Genomic DNA, 27,790 nt, shown 5'->3' with positions numbered 1-27,790 from the left:
CCAAGGGAACTAGCTACCAGCCAATAAGCCAGGTGGACCCTAATGTAGCCATAGCAGGTACTAGGAGTCCAACTCCCAGGACCATGATGAAAATCTTCCATGATCTGTGCTCAATTTTAAGTCCCACGAAGAAAGTGGGCTGGATGAAAGGGGCCACAGCAGTTTCAGAGATCCACCGGGGTGTAAAGCGACCCAGAGGCCAATAACGTTATCACTGGACCACCGTCAGTCAACCAGCCAACTACACCGGAGGAGCAGACTTTTCTGGAAACCTCAGCTTCTTTATTTCAGTGGGCTTGGCCTGAAGAAAACCCAAGTAGTGGAATTCGTTTATTCCTCAGTATTTGAGACACAGCTGTAGGCGCCAGGCATACCAGCTTGACCCAAACTTCCCCTCATTAGTCCCAGCCTAAAGAGTCTGAGAAGTTGCTGGTCATTTTACTAGGAATTGATGTACACAGACACAGCCCCTGGCACCCCCCATCCTAATATAAGTTACAAATACTATTTAGTAAGAATTACAGTACCTAAAAACAGCATATATGCCTATGTATAAACCTCCACACTTGTGATATTGTTAGCAGGTGAAAAACTGGTTCTGAAAAATGTAGTGTTTAGCCCGATATTCTATCTAGGGCTCTCAAATCCAACTCAGTCAATGCCTTAAAGCCAGTGCCTGCCAGAGTTGCCTGACTACTCAAGTCAACCCAGAGCCCCTCTGATGAGATGCAGATGGCACTCCGAGACTTCCATGAGTCTTCTGGGCTTGACCCAGATGCCAACCAGCACTGGCACTGTTCCCTGACCACTCTTCTCCCCTTGAGTCTAGCATCTGTACTTACTCCAGCCTGGGAAAGAACATGGTGTGTGAGACCATCTCTGTTCTAGTGACTGACTGCCCCTCCCCCTCCCCGGAGAACCAGGCAGGTAGGGACAGATCCTGCTATCCACAGATGTCTTAACAAACAGAACGGTTTGGCAATTACACATACCCTTTGCTGGAGCTCCCACAATCTTCCTGGACTCCAACCAACTGCTACCCACTCTAGGGTGACCACTAAGAGCTGACTACAGGTACTTGCAGTGGTGTATTTACCTAAGCAGTATTTTAGCCCTTAATGTGCCTGCCAGTAGACTCTGAGCTACTGCTGCTCTCTCTGAGGCCCCGGAAGTTCTTCAGCCATCAGACATGAAGAGATTCCTTGGAACAATATTATACTAACCTGGAAGTTTCCCAAGTGGTCTGCTGTGCAGGGCGGGTCTCACACATGACAGGCCTCAGTAAAGGTGTGCTATGTTGGTTAGTTTTTTGTTAAGTTGAGGAGAGAGTCACTTGGGAGGAGGGAAGGAACCTCACTTGAGGAATAGCGTTCATTAGACTGGCTTGCGGGCATATCTGTGAGGACATTTTCTTCATTTCTGATTAATATGGGAGGGTCCAAGCCATTGTGGGTATTGTCATCCCTGGGCCAGGACTCTATGAGAAACGTAGCTGAGCATCTAGAGGAAGTAAGCCAGTAAGAAGCGCTCCTCCACCACGGTCTTTCCTTCAGTTCCTGCCTTGCATCCCTGCCCTGACATCCAAATAACCCCTCTCCTCCCCGTTGATTTCGGTCACGGTGTTTATCACAGTAACTAGGACGAGCATCCAACACTGGATACCTAATTATCAAATATGCCATTCATTTCCCACAGACTGCTTCAAGTCCCCCAATTAGACAAAAGAATCAGGGTTTTAAGATTCTAAAAAGACAATCTAAGGAGAAAAAAAATAGAAAAGAATTAAAAGTCTTCTCCAACTTCCTTCTTTTGTATAGAGAGAGCTCCAGCCCCAAGGAATCTGGAGTCAATTCCTGGCCACTGCTTTTGCCTACATGCTGTCCTGGGTTGGGCCCTACCCCTAAACCATAAACACATTTTCATTTCATCCCCAAGTCAGCCCCCTAGACTCCGATCACAAGGAGGGCAGTAATTCTATTGTCAGACTGTTGAAGAGAAAGTGGAGGCCAAGAAAAGCAGAGTCCAGTGATCTGCCCTGCTCACACAGAGTCCTTCCTCAATCTCTCCACCCCAGACCATGCTGGGAGCTCCAGTTCAGTCCAGTCCTGGGCCACACACTCTCTTACAGGCTTAAGAGAAGGACCTATGGGTCAGGTCTGTACTGCAGAGCTTTTAGCATTTGTAGCTTTTAGTCCCTGCTCCCCCAACCCCAGGGCTGTCCTCACATACAGGGGCGCTTCATTTGCAGTTGTTCCTGAGAAATATCCTTCCTCAGGCTGGTCTGTGGGCCTGTGGGTATGTCTGTGAGGACATTTTCTGTTGCACTTCTGTGACTTGAGCACTTTTCTGTACATAGGTTAAACTTTCTAAAAAAAATCACAAATATAATTTCAAACCTCTAGAAAATCACTTTCCTCAGCAGGCTTTCTGTTCTTTTTATTTTAATATGCAGGTCCAGGGATATCATTTCCTTCTCTAGGTCTTTCTGTGGCTCCCCAGTGCGACCTGGAGGGGAATGCAGCAGCCACTTTTCTCGGGTCCCCATTCCACCTCTATGTATCCAGTCTTACTACTCTCTGTGCCTTCATCCTTCCCTGCTTTCTGGCCTAGCTGGTTCCTATTCTCTCAGTCTTGGAGCCTCGGTGTTTCATACACCTCCTCCAAGAAGCTCTCTGAACCCCTCCCCTCAGACCCTTCTCATTACTCCTCTCCCCGGTTCATCTCCCAGGGCTTCAGGGCCGACCTCCACCTCTCCAGGGCCCACTGGCAGACTTACTTCCGTTTCTCCCATGAACTCTCCCAGGGCAGAGGCTACATTTTGTCATCTCTGCTCCCCAGCAAAGTCTCTGCGCATGAATCTTGACTAAAATATACTGAATAATCTCTGCCTAAGGCCATAATGGTTGGTCTCACTCTTGCTTGGGACACTGATTGCTAAGCTGTGCCTGTCCCACTCTCAGACAAGACATTCCTGGAAGGCACCGTGGTGAGTTAAACAATACAGCCAGGTCCTCAGCTCCAGTCCTTATGAAGGGGACCTAATTTGGAAGTGGGGTCTTTGGAGCAGGAAGGGTTTCAAAGAGAGATCACTTGAGGTTCAGAACAAGCTTTCTATTCAACCGTGTGTTCTTATCAGAGAAAGAAAGAGATTTGGGATACAGAGAGACACAGTGAAAACACTTTCAAAGTTATGCTGCTGAAAGTGAAACAACTCTCCACAGGGGAGAGGCCACCAAAGGAGCTCAGCCCTGCTAACTAACACCTTAGTTTCAGATGTCCTGGTGTCTAGTAATTGTGAGAAAATAAATTTTTACTATTTAAGCTACCAAGCTTGTAATTGTTATAGGAGCCACAGAGCACAAAAGCCAGCAGGAACTGTGCTTTTCATTGTGTTGATGCCACGACCCTGCTCCTGAACCTATTGTGCACACAGTAGGACTTCCACAGAAGCCTTTAGGGGGACCTGACTTCATTAAGGCCTTGTCATTTGCCCAGTGGACCATATAGGCCTGGAATTGCCTAACACATCCTGTAGGCCCCTCCCTACTATTTCATAAGTGGTCACACACATTCAAACCATGGTGTGTTTTGTCTAAGCACCTACTATGTGTCATGGTCTGCAGAAGGCTCACACAACCTGTTTTTATATGCTCACAAGCTACCTAAGGGAGAGAAACAATTAAGAATAAATTAAGAACACAGACTTAGCACACATTGAGAATGTGGCTTCAGTCCCTGTCACTGAAAATAGAGTGAATGAATGAATGAATGAATGAATTCATACTGGATCACTTACAGGTGAGAAGAAGGAAGCCGAAATGGAGGGGATCAGGAGCAATTGTGGTATTATTTTGCATAAGCCATGGAGGGGGGCTTTCTGAGGAGGCAGCCTGTAAGCTGAGGCCTGAGGAAGTAAGAGTGCCAGTCAGCAGATCCTCAGAAGGAAGAGAGATGACAGGTGTAAAGCCTCAAACCAAGAAAGTTCTGGAAATATCCCATCACAGCCAGGAGCCATTGGTGGTTGCTACCACCCAGAGTGAGCTGGCACTAGGGATGCTGTGAGAGGCAGGGATTTGAATCCATATCTAGGTTCTTGTGTCCTGTGGCAAAGAATTGGGCATGGGTCACATGATTAGAAACAGAAATAAGGACAGTCTATCAAGAGGCCAGGGGTGCCGGCACATGCCTTTAACTCCAGCAACTGGGGAGGCAGAGACAGGCAGATCTCTGTTCAAGGCCATCCTTCGTATACAAGGCCAACTTGTATATAGCAAATTCCTGGACAGCCAGGACCATATAAAGAAACCCTGTCTCGAAAAGCCAAAAAGATAAAAAACCAAGAGCGAGAGATGGGGGAGAGAAAAGAGAGGAATAAGGGGTTGGCAGTGAGCATATACTCCAAAGAGCAGGTACATGTATGCAAACCCATTTCTTGTGCGTGTTCCATTTGTTAGAGAAGCGCATTCCGTCTTTTTGGGTTAACCAGTTTCTTGTGTTTGTTTTGAGGTCCCTCTTTCTGTCTCTACTGTTCTGCCATAGTAAAGCCAGAGTTTACCAGAAGGCTCACACAGCCAGTTAGGCCAGAGCTGAGGCAGTAGCCTGTGCTGGAAGCAGTCCATGAGAACAAGATCTGCCCAGGGTTGTGGAAGGAGAGGTTGAGGGAGGCGAGGCTAGTGAGAGGGCTGAGCATCCAGGGCCTACTGTTGGTCCAGAGGAACTCAGTCACAGCAGAGCCGAATGAGAGGGCAACACAGGGAAAGGAAAGGAAAGAAAGAAATGGGAAAGACGGGTGTGGTGGTGAAGATCCAAATACGAGATTTTCAGATCAAGTGGAAATTCAATACCTGTTGGTGAAGGTAACACTCTAGGACAGAGACTAGACTTTGAGAGAAGCAAGCTTTGCCAGCTGCCTCCTATGTGCTAACCATCTGCCACACAAGCCTTTGTAGGTCTCACCTTACCACACAGCAATCATTTCAAGGAGGAATAAAAAATCTCTATTCCATAGGTATGAAATCTGAGGCTCAGGAACATTAGGTAATTTCTCCAAGGCTGCTCAGCCAATTGGGAAATATTGGATTCAGAATAGAAGTATTACCTTAAGTTCCAAGGCCACACTCAGCTCAAACCTCATTCTGGCTGAGGACAGAACAGTATATAAACATAGTTCCTGCCCTCAGAAACCTCCTAGCCTGTAGGAGTGCCATCAAGTCAGGACTGTTATTATCCCTATTTTTAGAAATGAGAAATCAGTGCCCAGAGAGGTGAAGTGACTTGTCCAAGGCATGGCAGTTAATAAAGGCGGAACCAAGATACACTCTGGTCTACTTCCAAATATCCTTACTTCCCTATGTAATTATAGAATGCATTAAGATTAGTAGAACAGAGCTCAAATCTCGTTCATAGAAGGTTGGTGGGTGTGCTAGTCAGCTTTCTGCTTTAAGAAGAGTGCTGGCAAGTCAGTCTGAAGGAGGGCTCACAGTTTGGGGGGTTTCAGTCTGGTACTGATTGGCTTCCTTGTCTTGTGACTGTGACACAGAACAGCATGGCAGGAGTGCTTATCCAAAGAAGTCCACTCACCTTATGGAAAAGACAAAAAGAGAAATGTACCCATTTCCCCCTTCCTCTTCTAGAGCGTGCCCCACTACACCTCACCTACTGAAGGAACTTCTAGATGCATCTTCCGGTAGCATCAGGCTGAGGACCAAGTTTTTAACACATGGTTTTCAGCGGACATTCAAATTTGAACTCTGGCAGGAAGTGTGACAGGAACACACACACACACACACACACCCGTATACATGAGTACGCATGCACACACATACACACACACAAACTCATTGACATTTATACCCACACAAATGATATGGGCACACCCATAAAGTACATGAACATACAGCATTCCAAAGCCAGTGACTTCCCAAATTATCCTCTGCTTTCTGTGGAAGTTAAGTCACTTACTCAATTATGATGAATTACCAAAGCCACTCTGTCTCTGTTCAACAAGTATGCAGAAGTAGTCTCCAAATTACCTCTTAACAGATCAAACAGAAAAACACCATGGCTTACATCTGACTTAGTTTGCATTTAATACACTTCCAAGCAATTTCTCTTGGAATCTCAGGAAGGAAGGCAGAGCAGGTGAGATCTCAAGCAGTCATCATTTAGGGATAGACAAAACCCACTTGTTGGCACCTTGCCCGACCCTGCCAATACTTCAGTGTCAGACAGAGCAGTGTCCTGGTGAGGGGTACTATGTTATGGGCACTAAGGATGACTTCTGATGGTTCCTGCTTTCAGACTGTCTCCTCTCCCGCTAGCTCTTGGACTCCAAGCAGCTGACCAGGCTCCCTCAAACAGAATGAGGGTAGGAGAGCACCTGCTTCTAGAGAATCATGAGATTACCACAGGAACCCTCATCCTTCCTCTCTGCTTCCAGTAAGGCGTCTGATGAAGAGCAATGTTCATAGTCTTGACCTTTCCCCTACATGGTAGAGAGCAACCAACTTCCAACCAATCCAACCTGTAATTACAGTCTTGGGCCATTGCAGGAAGGAGCTGAAAAAAAAAAAAAAAAGAAGAAGTCAGATGTTTTCAGCATAAAGGCAGGCCCAGGCATCATTACCACGCTCCTAGGTGTTGTTAAGCCACCCACCTAGCCTCAGAGTGGGCAGCAATTAATGTAATTAGCACAGTGATGAGTGTCCTCCGCAATGATAAACAGCTCAGCCCTGCAGAACTCGACAGACCTGTTGTTCTCACTCACGAGGCTCCTGACCCTGACCATCCACCTGGGGAGTGGTGGAGTGCGGATGAGTGGAGAATCACGTGGAACCAGATGTAAACCCCACCTTCTGTTAAGTCCTACCTGGATGGCAGAGGAAGTTACCTCACCTCTGTGAAGCTTAGTTGTTTTATCTGTAAAATGGGGGTAATAAAATTCTCATAGATATTATTGTTCTCTTTATCATCAATACATCACCACCACCTCCACCACCTTCACCCTTGTCCCGGCCTAAACCAGGCTGCTGTTGAACTACAAAGAGTGGAGAGCTAAAGCGGACAGGTCTCTTCTCCTCTGGCTGAGTGAGACGCTGAGTAGCTTTAAGAAAAAAGTCTGAGGTTCTGAACTCAGAAGTATGCAGAAGAAGTACTCTCTGAGCTGATATAATTATAAATATTTGCCCTGGAATTCCAACAGACACAAACCTAAGTAGCACAGCAGCTGTGGGTCAGTAAGAATGTGATACCTGCTTAGGACCGAGTCTGTAAAACCATGTTGAGACTGAGGGGCCTCACAAAACACATCCGGTTATCCACAGTCAGTGTGGATGAGGATGAGATTACGGACAAACGCTGTGTGTTTTCAAATCCACACAGCCAAGAAGATGAGTGGAGAAGACCTTGAGAGTGTGGAGAGACAGGCAGGGCGCATTGGAAGCACTAGGTCTGTAAGAGAAGGAAAGTGTACTACAGTTCCAGCTGATAGTTGTCCCCTCACCCTTTTCTCTTTGATCACGGGGCGATGAGGGTAAAACTATTAATATCAAAATATAACCTTGAACCCACTCTAATTTGTTTAACAAGAGGGAATTTAGAAGTTTACAGTGGTGGTGAAGACCAGTGATCCGGCCAGGGTTCCATGAGGAAGAGACTGCGCTCCAAACCGGCTGCTGCCGCTCTAGCACCGACTTCTTGCTCAACTGGTATAAATGTCTACAAACAAGAAAGCAAATGAGATGAAGTCCTCAAGGCTTCAAGCGTCTCACACCATACACTCACTTAGACTTAGGCATAAGGACCACAGTACTTAGGAATTGTTGTTTACAACATTTCTTTGACTGGCTCAGATATAATAAACACAAGAATAAACCACCAACACTACTACCACCAACAGAAAGATCTAATAGCTCAGTGCATTTAGTGATAAAGTATAGTGGGTGTGGCGAAGGGGGTCCTAGAAATGTCTTGTGTGGAGTTCTGAGTCCTCCAGATATGGAGGGGGCCAGTGCCTATGCAATGTCCCAGAAATCCACCCATCTCCATTCAGTGACACTGAAACAGGTAGTAAGAAGCAAACTTCCCAGTATTGTTCAAGTGCAGACTCCGTAGGTGAAAGTGCTCAACATATTGTCAGTGATGGGGGCTCTTTCTTGCCTGAGATTGTCACTATCTTGACCCTGGCTCACACTCCCTCTTGCCAGTCTGTTTTATTCATAACTTTATATTTATTATAACCTTTCTTTGATGCTTCCTTTTAAGATGGCTCTCATTGTTCATCTTCAGGACCAGATGGGTATTTAGAAATCTTTTGGATCTACAGGTGGACTTACTCCCAAATCCCATCAGACAGTTTACATATTCAACTAAGTCAACAACCACATCGTAAGTACTTCCAGGTCAGAGGTTAGAGGCAGTTTCATTTGTCAAGTATTTTGATTTATGTTAATTAGGTGATTTCTTACATAGCAACTATGACATCTGCAACTGCATTGCATATTTATTAGGTATTTTCTCTGTCAGGTACCATTACATGGACATAGGGACTCACTGAACATTCACAGTGTGACATAAATTCTACTGTGAGCTTCGTGTTGGAGATAAGGGATTGGACACAGAGAGGCACTGAGTGGAGTCTATATACAGAGTGAAGAGTACAGGCAGAAATTAATTCCCAGCAACCTAGAGACAGACGCTAAGCACATAAACTTAGGAATATGAAAACAGCATGCCTACTGTATACCACTCTATTCTTGGGACCATGTCAAATCCTGACATGGAACAGTGTTCAGGGCATGGACAGTGGTTGGATGGTTAAATAGAAAGGTACAGGGGGATAGCGGGAGAAAGGAAGAAGGGCTTGGGAGGCAGATGTATATTTGACTGTCCTAGTTTACCTTAACAAAGGAGGAAGACCCAATGCTCCTCTTGCCATATTGGAGAGCAACAGGGTTGCAGGAGATGAAGTGGAATCATACATGGTCCCACAGAAGCCTCCGGGCCTCAGCTTGTGTTGCCTGTTGGTGGATCCTGGTGCTACCACAGAGGGTCCAGAGGTTTGCCTTGGCTACTAGAAGTTCAACTGCAATGCAACGGCTCTGTTCCAGGGACCGACCCTGTGCTCAACCTTAGAGAACAAACATGAACATCAGGAACCTTACTTAAGGAGTTCACAGCCAGTGAAGAGGAGCCCTACAGCCAAGGAGACAGAGGGCAGAACGTGATCAGTCTGAGACGGGGCAGGACAGATACATCTCTTACTGAACATTACCTATGGGATCGCATACTTCTCCTGATAATGAAGCCAAGAAATCTGTGGAAGTTTGAAACATGCCAGTTGCCTGTGTGGCCCACACTGCTCTAATGCACAACACTGTGATGCACCTTACAGCAAGGCAGAGTTACTGAAAGTCTGCTGACCAGTGGGAAGACAGCAATATAAGGGTTTTGGTTTGGTTTGTTTTTCCTCCCAAGATGATAGACCTTGGAAAAGCTTATTGTATGGTATCTACTTGACTTTGAGCATAATCTCTCTGGCTTCACTCAGCAGCCTCATCTTTTCTCAGCCTTCTGTCAAGCAACCTTGGCTAGCTTCAAAGTAAAGTCCCCTATTAGCTGTTAGCATGTAAGTGTGGGTGTATTTCCTCATTCAAATCTCTTTCAGTTTGTGTTTCTTTCAGTTTTGTCTTAACACTGTGGCCAGGGTATTCTAGCAGCTTGTATGGTCTGCCTCAAACTGGGCCTTGCAAAAGACCAGCTGTTTTCTAATGCTCAACTCTGCGGAACTGCTATTTCAGGAATCCACGTATAAATATATAAACACTAAATAACATACATATATACAGAAATGTCACCAGTTCAGCAGTGACTTTCCCATAGGTACGGTGGCAGTCCCATTTAAATTCTCTGAGGTAAATATCAATCATCGCAATCATTTTTCATGTGAGGAAAGCGAGGCTCAGCTGTTAAATGACATATCTGACGATGACGAAGCAGGCCTGGAGTCCACCATTGCAGCTCCATGCATTCAGTTCTCACGTCAGCCACAGCACTCGGTACAGTAGTGCATGGATGGCAATGGACGGGTAAACCATCCTAGAAAAAATTAAACTATTCTATCATCTGTTTAATGATACAGTTTATAAATACTGTTTGAAAAGTAAAGCAAAAAGCATACATCAGGGGAAAGAAGGAAATTAAGTTGTTCTCAGCTGCCAGGTAGGAATGTCACTGATTTTTTTTTTTTTTTTTTTTTTTTTTTTGGAAAACTCTTAGGTGTGAGATAGCTTTCATTTTGCAGTTTTACATATGCAAAATTGGTACTCAGCCACTGAAGAAAATTATCAAGGATTAAATAAATGATAGGGGGTCAGTGCATTTATAATTTTTGACTATTTTTTTAGAATTTAAAAAAGCACAGGAGTGTTTAATTTACATCATTTCCTCCCCATCAAACTCCTCCCATGTCACCCTCCCCAACCCCTCCCAATTCTCTCTCTCTCTCTCTCTCACACACACACACACACACACACACACACACACCAACCCCACTGACTCTGCTTAGCGTTGCCTGTATGTATGCACATGTGTTTAGGGCTGACCACTTGAGGCCAGAGTTCTAGTTTGAACCTAAGTCACCCTGATTCCAGAGTTCATCATTTCCCACTTTATCAACAGAGAATCACTAGCACTTATACAATAAGAGACAATGTTCAGTGAAACATGGACAAATCTACTCACCCGGTTATATTTATATTTACACTTGGCTAAAGCTTGAGCAAACAATTACTCATTATCAAGGAACTGCGGTCCCCAGCGCAATCCAATAACATCTCCATGAACGACTTTGAGCTTTGAAAAGGCAAGACATGCAAAGAGAAGAATTATTTAGATTTTTAGATATGTAAGTGGACACATAAAATCGAGAGGCTCAGGGTGAGTGACTGAAAATTGAGAAATAGAACTTTTAATCCTGGCAAATCACTGACTAAGACATTTGTGTGGGGAGTGTATGATTGATTCTCATAAGCTATATTGAGCCATACTTTCTAAATTACTTGGAAGAGTATGCAAATTAGAGCATGCCTGATTTCCTGGCCAACATTTTAAGGAAATTAATCTCGATCTCTCTCCGTCTCTCCCTCTCTCCCCCTCTCTCTCCCTCCATCCCTCCCTGCATTCTCTCTCCTCTCTCCCTTCCTTACCTCTGCCCTGGATTTTGTCCAAAACCACCATATGCATACCCCATGCCTGTGGAGGCCAGAAGGTGTCAGAACCCACAGAGCTGGAGTTACAGGGGGCTGTGAGCTCGGGACCAAACCTGGGTCCTTTGCAAGAACAGCCGGTGCTCTTAACTGCTGAGTCACCTATCCTGCTCTTTTCTTTAATGTTTTGGATCACTGAGTGATTTGCTTCAGAGCTCCAGTGTTGGTTCTCTGTGGGGTGAGGACGCAGTGGAAGATGTAAACGATGCCGCTACAGTTTCTAAACAACTTTTCAGAGCCTGGTGAACATCACCAACTGACCTGCATACTTGATGGCTGGGTTATCCAAAGAAACAAAGACTCAGGGTCCGCCCATGACACCTGGCCTTTCATTCCATTTTTGGCCACTAAGTTATTGTGTTACTCACTTAACTACAGCTGGGCATTTCAGTGACAGATGATTTTCTCAAAGTGTAGACAAACCTTGCCCAGAATGACCATTTGGTTAGGAGATCCCTGCTTGTCATAGGCACCCGAGCCTTCCGGAACTCTGGGACTTTATGACAAGGATATAAGCAGATGGCCATCATGAAGTGGCCTTTGGCTTTTGCTCACTATTAGTGTCCTATCGGAAGTGGCATAAGCTGCATGGCTGTAGACTTCCCTGCTGTGCCAGGCAATGAGTACTCTGGTTAAATGCTCCATATTTTCATTGCTGTGTTCACTGCAGTAACAGAGTTTGCATTTTTAAAAATTAGTACCAAAAAAATGAATAGTACAACCTCAGAAGACGCCGAACACAAACTCCTTGGTAAATATTCTTTTCCCTCACTTTATTGTTTTTGTTTTATGTTTACTGTGGCAGATTACTATTCAGAAAATGTTCCCTCCTTCCTTATACAATCCTCATGATTTCCCAGGTCCACTGACATGAACTTTAGCCATATGACACACCAGATCTAAGCCTTGCCCTTGAAAAGCTGGCTGTGTGTCCATGTACAATGCTCTATGCCCTGAAGAAGTATCTCCCATAGAGGCTGCCTCTCTAGCAGAGTTCCAGAATGAGACACATTAGGAAACACCGAGTCTGACCCGAAGTCTAACTTCTCCAGCTTGCAAATTACATGTGCATGCAACACTGCATCAGGGTGGCAATTCCAGGAAAAGTCATCATGACTTAGAAAACCACAGGGATGGTTGGGAGGCACGGCGGACAGGAGAAAAGACTGAATGGAGTCTGGGGAAGGCTAAGCCACTGTAACTGACAACAGGCCAATGAGCAGAAAATAAAGTGCTCAGTGCCGGATGAGGCTTAGGGTTTGTGGTGTTTGTTTCCTGATAATTGCTGGGTAGTTCACCCATTTTGCCCAACACAAACTTAAAGAAATCATCTCAGTTTTAAAGAACAATTGGCCAGGCCCAGTCCTGCGTACTTCCGAGATCAGACAAGATTGGGCACATTCACGGTGGTTATAGACGCAAACTCTCCTCCCCTCCAGTTCAAGTGGCAAATAACTATCTGGTATAAGCTATTTCCTCCTCTGGTATTTCCAGGATTAAACGAGCAAGTATATGTTAAAAACAAAAACAGAAAACACTTCATGTTGTCCATAACAAGTAACTACTCATGAGACATTTTAATTAATAATCTCATATCAGGACACTCATGGACTTTCGTAGACTCATAGACTTGGTTTAGTTTAGTTTAGTTTAGTTGTTGTTACCTGTTTGTTTGGAGACACTGCATTCACTGTGTATACCAGGCAGGCCTCAAACTTGTAGCTATCCTTCTGTCTCAGCTTCCTGAGTGCTGGAATTACAGTATGTATCATCGTTCCTGGTTTGTGGCTTTCTCAATTTGTCAAAAAATAAAACCATGCTCACATGGTCTCCATTATGCCCTTACAGCTTGATTTGCACACTTAAATCCATCTACAGTCTCCTCCAGGTCAGCTCGTATTTTCAAGACAAGTCATCTTCCAAAGTGGTTACATGATATTCTGTGGTTTGAATTATAATATTCAAACAAGCTATATAAGTAGCTTGCTTTTACCTGTTTTCACTCTCTAGATAGAGAATCTGAAATTCATATTGCTAAATAACACCTGAGCTGCGTATCAAGCCCATTTCTTTTTCTGCGTCAGATCATCTCGGTGACATGCTTTAGCCCGAGGATGGTGAACAGCAGTGATCTCTAGGCAAGGCTTTAAGAGTTGCTCAGTCGGGGCTGGGGATTTAGCTCAGTGGTAGAGCGCTTACCTAGGAAGCGCAAGGCCCTGGGTTCGGTCCCCAGCTCCGAAAAAAAGAACCAAAAAAAAAAAAAAAAGAGTTGCTCAGTGGTCTAACTTCCATCTCTTCTGGGGCACACACTTGCAGTACCTCAGGAAGGGCTCTTCCAGGCTAAGTCTCAAAAGTAAGCATTTTGGCCTAAATGTAGTTGGAAATGGGCAAGCACAGAAGACATACTCGGGTTGTTCTTGTCTCTGGGGCTGCTGATCATTGTTCCAACAGGATAGAAAATGCTGGTTCACTGGGAGCATCCCCATGGGTTAGCCATGGGCCAGAATGCTGAAGGAAGATATGGGTTGAAAGGCATGGGAACAGCAGCCTTCCTGACATTTTGCAACATGATCACTGGCTTCCCCTCTAACTGCCAAATCTGTAAGAATGGGTACACAATGTCTCTGCAGCAGAGTGGACTGAGAACCATCCTCTGTGCGGAGGTTGTCAAGTAGGGAACTATCATGGAATCTTTGTCCTGATTTCTCCAAGTTGCACACTCTATACACACAAACACACAACAAGGTACTGCCTGTGATTATCAAAACCACAATTGTTAAAAAAAAAAGTCCTACAGGGAATGTAAATGCCATGTAGAGGGGAAGGAGATAAAGGGGGCAGGCCAAGTTTAAACCTACCTTCACTGGGAATCATCTCTGTGCCTCAGCTCTTCCAGAGGACTTCTTTCAAGGGCCAGGTGATAGGATCACAACTAATCAGATGGAAAACATGTTGGGGTTATCTATCTATCTATCTATCTATCTATCTATCTATCTATCTATCTATCTATCTGCAAGTGTAAAGCATGTTCACTGTAGAAAACTCTGAAACAAAGAGCATAACACAATAAAGTAGAAACTACACAAATGGCTACATCCTGATGGCTGTGGTACATCTTCTCCTAGGAAAATAAACACTTTTCATATGGTGCTTGACCACATTATAAAGCCTACCAAGGCTTTTAAGCATGTGCACAGATGTATCTATTCCAAGTCCCTCCACCTCACCCCTCCTTTACAGCTCCAAATATGCCCTGGTCCGTAACATCTACATCCCCTCTTCCTAGAATACGTCCTCTCTGACGTCTCCTCTTCTTCCAGCTATTCCCACCTACTTTGGAAGTTTCTGCTTATTAACCAGTTTTTCCAAAGCACTTTCTTCAACCTCTTTCCTTAGCAGAGAGGCCCTTCCACACAGGAATCCTGTAACTCAGAACACTATCAGGCTGGCCTCACCCTGTCTTCTCTCTCATCCATTTCCCTTGCTATACCTCCTCCAATGGGCATGCCGAGAAGCTCTTGCTTAGCAATGATTACCAGTTGCTAAAATGCAATAAACACTCAAAAATATTGAATATATTAATAAAATGTTTAACAATATGTACTGCTTGCATTCAGAAATACAACTGAAAAGCACCTGGCATTTCAATAAACACCCACTCAAAGATGAGAAACAGAAAAAGACAAACACATACCTAACATACCTCATGAAGTTTGCACCCTCAATAGGAAGGTGACAGTATACAAGTTTCTTTCTTTTCAAGCTGGGAAAGCCAGAACATAAGCCTCAACTTTGACCCAGGGTTTCTTCTTATGAAGGGCATCCTAAACACCAAGTGGAATTAGAAGATATTGCCATCTTTACTCCAAAATCCCAGTGGACCAGCACAATGAAGTTGATTTGTCATTCAAAGTCTGGAAGGACTACTTCTGGCCAGTGAGTATCCTTCCACAGGGTCATTCAGAGACCAAGGACTCTGTTCTTCTGTATGTCCTTGAAGTCCCTTGTATTGTCAGGTGACATGGGAAGATGTGTGACTTTCTGAAGCAAGCCTGTAAATAAATATGTATTACATCCACCCTCTTTGTACTGGCTAAAACTCAGGCGCATCTGTTTTTAAAGGGGCCCATAAACACAGACTAACTATAGACAGGTGGGAAAGGAGAAGGCCCAGTTCATACCAGGAAGAACCTACTTTTCTTCAGTGATCCTCATGGATACTAGAAGTAATTCCTTTGACATAATGTCCATCCAATATGAAAACATCATCCCAGATTCATAAATTTTTAATTATAAAAGGGTCAAATATAGACCCACAAATGTTGGATAGATTCTAAACCAGAGTATGTGACAGAGCTTCTGTCAACTGTGGCAGTGGGTGAGGGTTGCTGTAATTAGGATGGGCTCACAGAGATCATAAAGGGGTCTGGCCGAGCATCTTACACACAGACAACAAATGTGTCTGGTGGCAGAACTTCACTTCTGTGAGTACAACAACTATTCTACTGAGAAACCACTCCAGAACACAAACAGAGCCTTTCCATTAACTTCTAACCATTTCCCTAGCTTTGATCTCAGAAATCTAGAGCAAGTCAATTCTCCTATAATACTATTGCTCCACTATCTGAAAGCCCTTCTGAGGGCTCAATCTTCCCCTCCTGCCCAAAGAAAGCCACCCTCTCCTCTTCTCCTTGGGAAGTCGTCTCAGGCCCTTGGCATGTGCTCATCTTTCCCTTGGAGCTTTATCAATCAGCCGTAAAGGCTTCTAACTTTTCCATCCACATTTCCAGCAGCCATTGCCCACACATCCCTTCTCCCCGCTCTGACCATCACATTCTTTAAGTCTAGAGGCCCTTAAACACGAGAATGCTGCCTGTCCTGGGAGCTCAGACCTTGGAAGGTGATGTCTGGGACCTAGGCTACTTGGTGGGTATGTGGAGTTTGTGGATATTCTGTGTGGACTGCCATCACCATAAAGGCATTGGTCACACAGACCTTCTTGTCCCAGAAGAAGAGATGCATAAGACATCACAGGGGCACTGGTGAATCACCAAGAACTACTTAGGACTCTGCCCAGCATCGTGCTTACTGCTCAGCACACTACAGACACCAGAGGCACTGCTTCCCTCTATCTTCTTAATGCATGGCTGCTGCTGGGTTAGGCTAAAGGGATCTCAAGGGAAACATCAGAAATACACAATCAACTATACAAAGAGATACCAAAAACAAATCCCACTGCTAAAAGGACATCGCCATCGACCCGGCCCTAGCTTTCCACTTGAGGATACCTGGTAGACACCCTTTTTGGCACTTCTCAATGCACAGTCACTCCTCATGGACATGAGAGTGAGCTACCAAAATGGCTGAGTGCAGAACAACCCAAGCATACATACCTGCAGGGCTTTTTTCCTCCCCTCCAAGGCAGTTCATGCAAAACTAGCCTGTCCCTTAGGGATCTCTGTGTACCTACCAACCCAGGCACAAGTCAGTGTGGTAAAGCACCAAGAAACCTGATGTGGCTTTTGTGCCTAACCTGCCCTCCAGCTAAGATCTATCCCTAACCCTATCCATCTGATTCCCGGGTCTCTCTGGCTCTAAATTCAAGACACAAAGAAAGGTGGGGAAATTACAGGGACATTGGAAGAGTGGGTTACAGCGAGGAGGATCTGAGGATAGTTTAGGTGGTAGGTGAGAACATTAGGGGGGCCATGGAATGCTTTGTCATCTGAACAAATCACCGAGGTCCAGGAAGTCAGGGGTTGGATATCATGTTAAAGAGATCTTAGGGGAAACAAACAGCTTGTCATGTTTGGAGAACCCAAGACCTGTGTGAGAATCATTATGATTGGTCACAAATATTACCAGCTCTTTGCTTTCCTGCTGCCTGTGGCTGAATGGGGACAGGTGGCTTGTTTCAGCCAATCAAACTGTGAGAAGTGACATGTAACATTTTAAAGCAAAGGCATGTTATAGTTCAGACAAGAATCTTCAAATCTCTCTTTCCCTCTATTTCTGAGAGAGTATTTAGGTCCCAGGAAGAGGGCAGTCCAGCAGCCTGGATCCTAGAGGAAGGTGATATTATCAGAGACCCTGCCAACCTTGATAAGCATGAAGTAAGAATAAGAAATCGACGTTCTGTCACAAGTCACTCAAGTTTAGAAAATGATTCTAAACTGTAGTGTAACTGAGCCAGCAGCGGACGGTGTGGCTAGAGGAAAACAGGTTTAAGAGAAAGGTATGAGGTCAGAGGGAGGTAAGGTGTAGCTGTGTAGAGAGACTGGGACAGATGCAGGGGGCAGGGGTGGGGGTTGTTAACTGGGCAAATGCCAAGAGGTGAGGGAGAGAGGCCCAGGCTTATCAGCCTAGGTAGGGAATTTGCCATGATCCAATATTACTAATTAAGTCTAGGTAATAGTTCTGCTTTGGTATTGAAATGCCCCATAATTCCACAAGTAAAGGAAATTAAAAAAAAAAAATCAATTAACATGCTTTTACCAAGTATCCGGATGGGCACTTACTAGGCACTAGAGATACAAAATAGGAATGACACCATTTCTGAGTTTTGAAGTAACAACTGAAGAAGACAGAAGAGAGCAACAGGAGTTCTCTAATCCAGGTACGTACCCACTGTGGTGAATGCCAAAGAAGATAAAACTGTTTGAGAGTAGGCTGGGGCAGTGGTGGGAAGCTTCCTGGGGAGCGATTATTTGATCTGGGTCTTGAATAAAAGAACAACTCACATAAAATCACATTGTTGTTGTTGTTGTTGTTGTTGTGTGTGTATGTGTGCACGTCAGATGACAACTTGGAAGACTCAGTACTTCCCTTCTTCCATTTGGGTCCCAGTGATTGCACCCATGTTATCAGGTTGGGTGGCAAGGGCCTTTAGTCACTGAGCTATCTCTTAAGGCAGTTTACATTTTGATTAAGAATAAGAATATATGAAAGGAGGGATATGAAGTGTTTGGGGTGGCTGAGACTGAGGAATGGATGGAATGTGGATTGTAGGGTGTGGCAGATGGCATCTCTATTTACAAATACTTGCTTCCCTTCCCTGTGACGTCAGGCTTGACCACGTGAACTGCTTTCAGTAGAAGCTTTAATATCTGTGTACTCTATGCTCTCAGCGATGTTTAGAAGAATGAGGATGCTGTTGGCCAGGGTCCAAGAATGAACATGTGTGTACAAGTATGGACAGAGCTGACTTCTGTAGACACGTAGAGCACGAGTGGGAAATAACCCTGTAGCTACAATCCAGATTTGTGGATGGCTTCCGTAGTAATGACCTCACCTAGACAGAAGTGGGCACTTCAAGCTCCTGACTTCCAGGCACACAGTGGGACCACATGTCCCTGTACCCATATAAGTCACATGACTCATACTAGCCACAGTCTATGAATTCAATAATGTGCATCACGCCTGGAAAAAGCTCTTAATGCTGGCATGAATTCATGATGCTTTCTTTCTCCACCAAGGTGTTTAAGATGATTCTGGAAGCACAATTCAAGATAAAACTGTCTCCAGACTGGTTAAACACATTAAGCAGAGCCCTTCTGACCCTGAGTATATACAATGAGCAAGAAGTAAATTTCTCTATAAGCTGCTGAGTTGTTTGGGGCTATTTGTTATAGCAGTATAACTGCCCTTGACCTGACTCATTTAAAACATAATGTGGGATAATACAGTAAGACTAATAACATAAGACCTGAACATTCATCTAGACTGGACAATAGCTAAGAACACAGGCTAAAAGGGTGGTGATCTATTTGGCAGACCTCACCTATCTAAACTTAGGAGACAGATCATGAACCTGTCACAAGAATCCCCTCCCCGCTCCCCAGGTGGGAGGTGGGGTAATGGTGGTGGGAGGGACTAAGCAACATCCACCTCCAATCTCTAAGGTCCCATCAACAAATCAACATTTGCTTCTACCAAATTTTATCAGGAAAACCAACTAGTTTACTGGGTTTCCTTATAGAGCAAGAGCAGAAGGTTGTGGGCAGGATCAGGGGTGAGTCTAAAGCAGTTGAGCTGCAAAGTCTGCCCCCAGCATAGATGGCAGCTCTTTCCCCAATGTGGATGTGCAGTTGAAGGCTCTCTCCCCAAATCTTAACCAGACTATGTAATCTATCCACAAGCTGAGACCCCGAGACCACATTCATTTAAGGCAGAGTTGCATACAAGCAGCAGAAAGGCGTGGCTGGATACTCTACCCTCCTTTAAAGTAGAGAATGTCACCAGTCCACACATCCAACTGTGGTGATCTTTACCATGTTGGCACAACTGATGTGATGATGGACAGCACCTCACAACGGAACTTAATGAGAGAAAGCAAGAGATTGTAACATCAAGTCAAGAACATTTCAAGGTGGCTACTGAAATGAGCTCACGGTAGATGTGGCCAAATTATAAGTGGAAACAAAAGGGAATAGAAAATCCAAAAATGGGGGGAGGGAAGGTTGACTAGAAACAATACAAAGGAAGAGTAAGAAAACAAAGAAACAGAGCAGGGCTGGAGAGATGGCTCAGCAGTTAGGAGCACTGGCTGCTCTTCCAGAGGTCCTGAGTTCAATTCCTAGCAACCACATGATGGCTCACAACCACCTCTAATGAGATCCAATGCCCTCTTCTGGTGTGTCTGAAGACAGCTACAGTGTATTTACATACAAGAAAGAAAGAGAGAAAGGAAGGAAGGAAGAAAGAAAGAAAGGAAGGAAGGAAGGAAGGAAGGAAGGAAGGAAGGAAGAGGGCAAACAGTGGGGATGGGACCAGAAAGAGCAGTTGCTATGGCTACTAGTACTTGGTATACCTGGCATCATACAAGAAACTATACTGTGTGGGGATTACAATCAACCTGCATTACAAAAGACCATCATCAAGACTTAAACAATAGTCCCCTTACACTTATTAAAGCCCAAACAGGGCTTTTGTGAAGTCCTTGGAAGACTGAGGGCAAACCCGGAGGGGCACTGAAAGCAACCACAAGTAATTGGAGGAATCAAAAAACAATCATTGATTGACTTCAGCCTCTGATGCTCGGTTCTTTAGGGTAGCATGGCCCAACCCTTACCAACCGAGCTTCCAGCAAGATATGGCTAAAAAGAGCAGAAGCTGGACTGTGAAAAAAACCCTTCTCCCAGGCAAAGAGGAAGTTGATGATGGCTTCCAAGCAGCACAGCATTAACAAGAGCAGGGATCTGTTTCGCCTTGATGAAACTGCTATTTCTTAACCTAAGTGGAAAATCAGCCTCTTAAAGCCACAGGAGGCAGAAGATGCACAGAACCCCCTTGGGCAAAAGATACATAATTACACAAGGTCCTAGGTCTGGGAGTTTCTAAATACAGGAACAAGGGAACAACTTCTATGCCATCAGTACCACTCTCCAAACAAATAACTATGACTTTAAGGGAAAGTTTGCCAGAGCCAGAAAATACAAAGGAATGTAACACAGACCTGAGCTCACTTTCCAGCTGTCTGTATACCCCAAGCAAGACGCATGAACTTTCTGGGACCATTTCCTTCCACGAAAAGTCTAGGTAAAAATGTATGCCTCCCAAGATAGCTGTGGGAAGAAAACAGCATACTTAAAACTGCTTGGACTAACTAGCAGATTAGTGTTTAATAGACAAAACTTACTTTTATTACTGTTATCATAAATCATGTAGAATATGAGCTCCTTGGCAAAAAAGGATGAGGGCCGCGCACAGAGTAACTCGGTCTCCCTTAGGGGGAAGTAAATGTATCTCGACTTCACAGAAACCCTGCTCTACCCTGCCCCCACCAAGGTCAGCGCTTGGCTGGCAACAGCCAGTTACCCTCTGCAGCCGGGAGTGAAAAAGAGCTGGCAGGTTTCCCACCGATACCAGCTGCTATTGGGTTCTGAATACTCAAAAGGCAAAATATCTTAAGGCACAAGGGTACAAACCCTGAGCTGAGTTCTGAGGCAGCAAAGTCCAAATTAGAACCTAGGAACTTAAAGTCCAACTTTAAACCTCAAGTCCTAGGCTGAAGGGCGGCTTAGGGAACAGCTGGCTCCCGGTCCTTTCCTACCTCGCTTAGGAAAATACACTGGCTCCTGCCAAATCACAACCCAGTATCCTCCAAATCGTCCCACCCTCACCCCACCCCACCGAAGGCCTGGGGTAACTCCGAAGCTGGTAGGGAAAGGGGCACCAATTGACCACCTTCTAGTCTCAGAGTCAAGACTAATGCCTAGCAGCCCGATGTAGTGGATGGACCTCATCCACTCTACTTCTAGATGAGACCAATAAAGTTCAGAAAGTTCTGAGATTTGCACTTTTGCCCTGGGAGAACCAAGCTCGCCACCTCTTTAGTCAGTCTTAAGGGGTAGAGGGTGGAGGGCGGATAGCAGAACCTTAGAAAAGAAACAACTTACATGTGTCTAGCGCTTCCTAGAGGCCGCACAGGATATGAATCCACCATCGAGCGGGGAAGGGATTTTTCAGTCTTTCTACCAGGGACTCCTGCTTAAGCACCGTGACTCGGGGCGAGTCCGCCGCTCTCAAGGCTTGTTTTCCCAGAAGCAAATCAGGGAGGGAGGAAGGGCGGGCGCGAACTGAGTGTGCGCGGGGCTGTGTGTATGTGCTAGTGCAGGCGAGCGCTGGGGTTTCCTGAGTTTCGAACCTTTATATGTTGCTTTCCATACCCCAAGGAGCCGGGGTGGCATCTTTCACACCTAGAAGGGGGTCCCTCCGAGGTAAAGCGAACCCCTCCCGGCACGTCCCCAGAAAATGAAGTGTTGTGCCGGGGACCCTGGTGAATTCATTCCGAGCACAGCAAATCTCTGGTTTCCAGTACAGCACACTGCGGCGCAGATCCTTCTCCGAAACTAAACTTCCATGCGCACTCGGCGTGGGAGGGCCACTCTCAAACCCGCTCAACTTCAACCCACTTGCCGCTCCCGCACCCGGGGCGAACACAACCATATTAACCCGCGTCGCTCTGTCTCCCGGAAGTGCGGGGGTGCGGAGCCAGCTTCAATCGCCCAGATCATTCAGCCCTTTCACGGGTGTGTTCGTGTGTTCGTGTGTGTGTGTGTGTGTGTGTGTGTGTAACCTCTACACCCACCCAAGCCCTCCGCCCCAGGCCACCAGCGCGTCTCCCCAGCTTTCTGGATCCCCGCGTCTCGGTCTGGGTCCCCAGCCCTGAACTTGAGCCCGCCTCCGACAGACTCCGCAAGGGTCCAGCAGACCCGGCAGCCTCCGTCACTAGACAGCCAAACCAAGACGTCAGCCCACAATGCACCGGGCGGGCCGGGAAAGACGCGCCGGGGAGGGAACCCGGGAACACAAGCCGGAGCAACGCGCGGGAGGGGGAGGGAGGTGGAGAAAGAAGGGCCCAACTGTAGGAGCGCAGCGGAGCATTACCTCATCCCGTGAGCCTTCGCGGGCCCAGAGAAGAATCTTCTAGGGTGAGGTCTCCATGGCGACGGGTGGGCCCGCCCCCTTGAGAGCGACGCAAGCCAATGGGAAGGCCTTGGGGTGACATCATGGGCTATTTTTAGGGATTGACTGGTAGCAGATAAGTGTTGAGCTCAGGCTGGATAAGGACTCAGAGTTGCACTGAGTGTGGCAGAGACTGCCTAGCTGGAGAGCGCTCAGGCAGACAGACAGACGGACGGACTCGGCTAACCTGGTCGTCCGCGGACTCCGGGCTGTTCATCTGTTTGTCTTCATTTTCTGACCAACTGCCTGGATCCAGCGCCCGCAGCTCCTGCACCGGTGTTTTGGGGAGCACTTGGAGAGTCCCTTCTCCCGCTTTTCCCGGAGAAGAAGCTCACAAGTCCCGGCACTGCTGACAGCATCGAGAACGGCTCCGGACCGCGCGAGGAAATAGGCGAGCGGCTACCGGCCAGCAACTTTCCTGACCCAGAGGACCGGGAACAAGTGGCCCGGAGCGAACTTTTGCAAAACCTCTTCTGCGCCTAAGGCTGCCACCGAGACCGTAAAGAAAAGGGAGAAGAGGAACCTATACTCATACCAGCTCGCACAGGCGGCTGAAGTTGGGCGAGTGCTAGCCGCGGCTGCCTAGCGTCCCCCTCCCCCTCACAGCGGAGGAGGGGACAGTTGTCGGAGGCCGGGCGGCAGAGCCCGATCGCGGGCTTCCACCAAGAATTCCGTGACGACTGGTCTGCGCCGCCGGAGAACCTCTGTCGCTGGGGCTGGTCCGCGGGCTCCGAGGAACCGCTGCTTCCTGAGAGCGCTCCGTGAGTGACCGCGACTTTTCAAAGCTCCGGATCGCGCGGGAGCCAACCAACGTGAGTGCAAGCGGTGTCTTAACCCTGCGCTCCCTGGAGCGAACTGGGGAGGAGGGCGCAGGGGGGAGCACTGCGGTCTGGAGCGCACGCTCCTAAACAAACTTTGTTACTGAAGCGGGGACGCGCGGGTATCCCCCGCTTCCCGGCGCGCTGTTGCGGCCCCGAAACTTCTGCGCACAGCCCAGGCTAACCCCGCGTGAAGTGACCGACTGTTCTATGACTGCAAAGATGGAAACGACCTTCTACGACGATGCCCTCAACGCCTCGTTCCTCCAGTCCGAGAGTGGCGCCTACGGCTACAGTAACCCTAAGATTCTGAAGCAGAGCATGACCTTGAACCTGGCCGACCCGGTGGGCAATCTGAAGCCGCACCTCCGAGCCAAGAACTCGGACCTTCTCACGTCGCCCGACGTCGGGCTGCTCAAGCTGGCGTCGCCGGAGCTGGAGCGCCTGATCATCCAGTCCAGCAATGGGCACATCACCACTACACCGACCCCCACTCAGTTCTTGTGCCCCAAGAACGTGACCGACGAGCAGGAGGGCTTCGCCGAAGGCTTCGTGCGCGCCCTAGCTGAACTGCATAGCCAGAATACGCTGCCCAGTGTCACCTCCGCGGCACAACCTGTCAGTGGGGCGGGCATGGTCGCTCCCGCTGTGGCCTCAGTAGCTGGCGCTGGCGGCGGCGGCGGCTACAGCGCCAGCCTGCACAGTGAGCCTCCGGTCTACGCCAACCTCAGCAACTTCAACCCGGGTGCGCTGAGCAGCGGCGGTGGGGCGCCCTCCTATGGCGCGACCGGGCTGGCCTTTCCATCGCAGCCCCAGCAGCAGCAGCAGCCGCCTCAGCCGCCGCACCACTTGCCCCAACAGATCCCGGTGCAGCACCCGCGGCTGCAGGCGCTGAAGGAAGAGCCGCAGACGGTGCCGGAGATGCCGGGAGAGACGCCGCCCTTGTCCCCCATCGACATGGAGTCTCAGGAGCGGATCAAGGCGGAGAGGAAGCGCATGAGAAACCGCATCGCTGCCTCCAAGTGCCGGAAAAGGAAGCTGGAGCGGATCGCCCGGCTAGAGGAAAAAGTGAAAACCTTGAAAGCGCAAAACTCCGAGCTGGCGTCCACGGCCAACATGCTCAGGGAACAGGTGGCACAGCTTAAACAGAAAGTCATGAACCACGTTAACAGTGGGTGCCAACTCATGCTAACGCAGCAGTTGCAAACGTTTTGAGGACAGACTGTCAGGGCTGAGGGGCAGTGGAAGAAAAAAATAACAGAGATAAACTTGAGAACTTGACTGGTTGCGACAGAGAAAAAAAAGTGTCCGAGTACTGAAGCCAAGGGTACACAAGATGGACTGGGTTGCGACCTGACGGCGCCCCCAATGTGCTGGAGTGGGAAGGACGTGGCGCGCCTGGCTTTGGCGAGGAGCCAGAGAGCAGCGGCCTGTTGGCCGCCACGCTTTGCGAACGGGCTGTGCCCGCGCGACCAGAACGATGGACTTTTCGTTAACATTGACCAAGAACTGCATGGACCTAACATTCGATCTCATTCAGTATTAAGGGGGGTGGGTGGGGGCTTACAAACTGCAATAGAGACTGTAGATTGCTTCTGTAGTGCTCCGTAAGAACACAAAGCAGGGAGGGCTGGGAAGGGGAGGGAGGCTTGTGAGTACCAGGCTAGATTGCGGATGAACTCCCCTGGCCTGCCTCTCTCAACTGTGTATGTACATATATTTTTTTTTAATTTGATGAAAGCTGATTACTGTCTATAATAAACAGCTTCCTGCCTTTGTAAGTTATTTCATGTTTGTTTGTTTGGGTGTCCTACCCAGTGTTTGTAAATAAGAGATTTGAAGCATTCTGAGTTTACCATTTGTAATAAAGTATATAATTTTTTTATGTTTTGTTTCTGAAAATTTCCAGAAAGGATATTTAAGAAAACACAATAAACCATTGAGAAGTAGCCCCCAACCTCTCTGCTGCATTATCGATAGATAATGAGAGCTAGGTGAAATGACAGCTGAGTGTCTGTATGCTGGGGTGAGAGCCTGTAGTCCCTCCCGTCTGGTTGTAGGAATAGACACCCTGCATGCTATCATTGACTCATACTCTCTCCCCAGCAACCCACAAGTCCAGACTGTTGACCAGAAGATGGTGCAGTGTTTCTTAAGGCTGGAAGAAGAGGGTGTTGCAAGGGGAGAGGGACAGCCCACTGGGAAAGCAGATGCTTGAGTTGAGAGCCATATCAAGTAGCATGCGCTGTGATCGTTTATAATAATAATAAAGACTTCAGCAATTAGATGTTTATCTCAAAGCAGGGACCCATGGAAGGTTTTACAAAAGGTGTCTCCTTCCAACTTGGATTCTGACGACTCCTAGAAAAAGATGACCTTTGCTTGTGCATATTTATAATAGTTCGTATCACAATAAATGTATTCAAATAATGGTTTTAAAAATCTTGAATTCCTTTTCCGTTGCTAATCTTTGTTTCCTAAGCCGCACACTGAAGATTTTCCAAGTTTCTGGGGGAATTAGTGCATTCTACACTTTGCAATTTAGAAGCCAAGCATTTAGGAAGAGTCAAAGGAGGATCTGGAACCTGGGTGACTCTTCTCCCAACCCTCTCCCAATTCCCACTTGGCACCCTCCCCATCCCCCCACCTCTCGCTCCTACCAAGGAAGTGACCAGTGTAGTGAGTCCTTATTTATTTTTTAATTTGTTTCAAAATAATCAATCTGGCTTAATTATTGAGGTAGTCTGGGAAGTTCCTAGTATATATACTATGGAGCGGAGTCACAAGAGAAATGACTATATAGCACATCTGTGATCCAAACCTCAGCTCTGGGGAGACGGAAAACCTGAATCGTGTCTCAGATACAGCTAAGGTTATCAACAGGTTTGTATTCAACGAGGGAATCATTTTTGCCTGCTCCCTTCTCATCCCCATGAGCTGCTGTGATTATCAAGCAGCAACAGCAATTTGATATCCAGGAACACTTCAGAAACCACTAATTGAAGCCTGGCTGTTAACTCATTAGCACTGCTCCAATGCTCAACGGGTCTGGGAGAGCCTGTGGTGGTAAATCCAAACACACAATTCCTCAGTACACCTAGGTCTGCAGAGGCCTGGACAGGCTTGTGGGTTATCAGACGTGCTCCACTGTAATAATGCTCCTCGAACAAAGAGTTACTGGGAGTGGAGGCACTTTCCCAAGCAGTGAATTTGCTGATGTCAGCAACCCGGGAGGTGAGTTGATTTTGACCATATGTAGGAGTAGCAGAGGGACAATAAAGCACTTTAGGGTGGAGCTCCGTGGAAGTTAAACCAGTGCAAAGCAGAAAACTCACAGGGGTTGGGAAATGGATAACCTGCATTGCTAGACTAAGCCTAGACAACAGCACAATGGAGAAATGCCATGGCACTCCCCGGCTGGCTAAAAAGGAAAAGGGAAAAAGAGTTCAAAGGTTCTCCAGCTTATCCCCACACTCATTCCTTTCAACTAGTGTTTTGAATTCTGTTCCTGAAATTCTGACTGTTCTAACCTAAAGAGGCAGGAAAAAAAAATAATGGCAAAAGAGGAACTTCAATAATGGTAAACTTTAAAAAGCAGCTAATTACTGTAGACACAATGGCTAATTCTATTATGGACTTTAGGTAACCCTTAGGATTAAGCCAATGGCATATAAAGTCATCAATCTTGTCTTAATTATGTATATAAGTATATGTAATATGTATAATTAATTCATATTATTAACTCTCCATTAAGACAGAGAGTTTACATAATCAATAGAAATGCCCACATGGAAATATTGTTATCTTTTCTTTTACCTCCCAAGGGCTCGGTGACAAAAACGACCTGAAACAGATGAAACATGTTAGCATCAGAACCATCTCTGTATGAATCTGGGTCTCTGGGCCTTTTCAAGCTCCAAGCTTCTGCTAGTATTATTCTACTCTTCCCTCTGGCCAGACTTTCATTCTGGTTCAAATGACCACTCTCACCTGTTCTCAGAGTTTACTTGCTGTCCTAGTCTGAATTCACACTTTGATTTCTTTCAACAATGGATTACAACCTGCAAGTGTTAGCCAAAATAAATCCTTTCTCCCTACCTAAGTTGGTTATGGCTGGAAGGCTTTATCACAACAACAGGAGAGTAACTAGAACGCTTGGCTCAAGTGGTGCCTTCCCTGTGAAATTTTCCTAGATGGCTTCATGTCCATGTGTAGTGAATAACCCCCCCTTGGAGCATCCTT

At 46.6% G+C, this 27,790-nt stretch overlaps 1 protein-coding gene and 1 long non-coding RNA gene across 29 annotated transcripts; one reads left to right on the top strand and one right to left on the bottom strand.

Annotated features, from left to right (window-relative positions):
• Positions 1-6,065: 6,065 nt before the first annotated feature.
• LOC100911221 (uncharacterized) lies at positions 6,066-23,479 on the bottom strand. 28 transcript variants are annotated; one of them, XR_015620333.1, is made up of 13 exons: positions 21,662-22,549; positions 20,719-20,827; positions 14,959-15,316; positions 14,123-14,196; positions 12,929-13,014; positions 10,741-10,851; positions 9,836-10,095; positions 8,898-9,127; positions 7,607-7,716; positions 7,251-7,449; positions 6,869-6,918; positions 6,656-6,791; positions 6,066-6,558 (listed from the first exon to the last, which is right to left on the bottom strand). It is a non-coding gene; the product is annotated as an uncharacterized LOC100911221 (long non-coding RNA). The 28 variants fall into 28 exon arrangements; XR_015620329.1 differs by having other exon boundaries at positions 14,968-15,316; XR_015620337.1 differs by having other exon boundaries at positions 14,959-15,088; positions 21,662-22,499.
• On the top strand, positions 22,901-25,990 carry Jun (Jun proto-oncogene, AP-1 transcription factor subunit). The gene is given in 1 exon segment (NM_021835.3): positions 22,901-25,990. A coding segment is annotated over 1 exon segment (1,005 nt). The 5' UTR covers positions 22,901-23,758; the 3' UTR covers positions 24,764-25,990.
• Positions 25,991-27,790: the final 1,800 nt, after the last annotated feature.

This window comes from Rattus norvegicus, chromosome 5, assembly GCF_021556685.1.
Source record: "Rattus norvegicus strain SHRSP/BbbUtx chromosome 5, alternate assembly SHRSP_T2T, whole genome shotgun sequence".
NCBI classification, from domain to species: Eukaryota; Metazoa; Chordata; class Mammalia; order Rodentia; family Muridae; genus Rattus; species Rattus norvegicus.
This window is presented reverse-complemented; position numbering and strand designations above follow the sequence as displayed.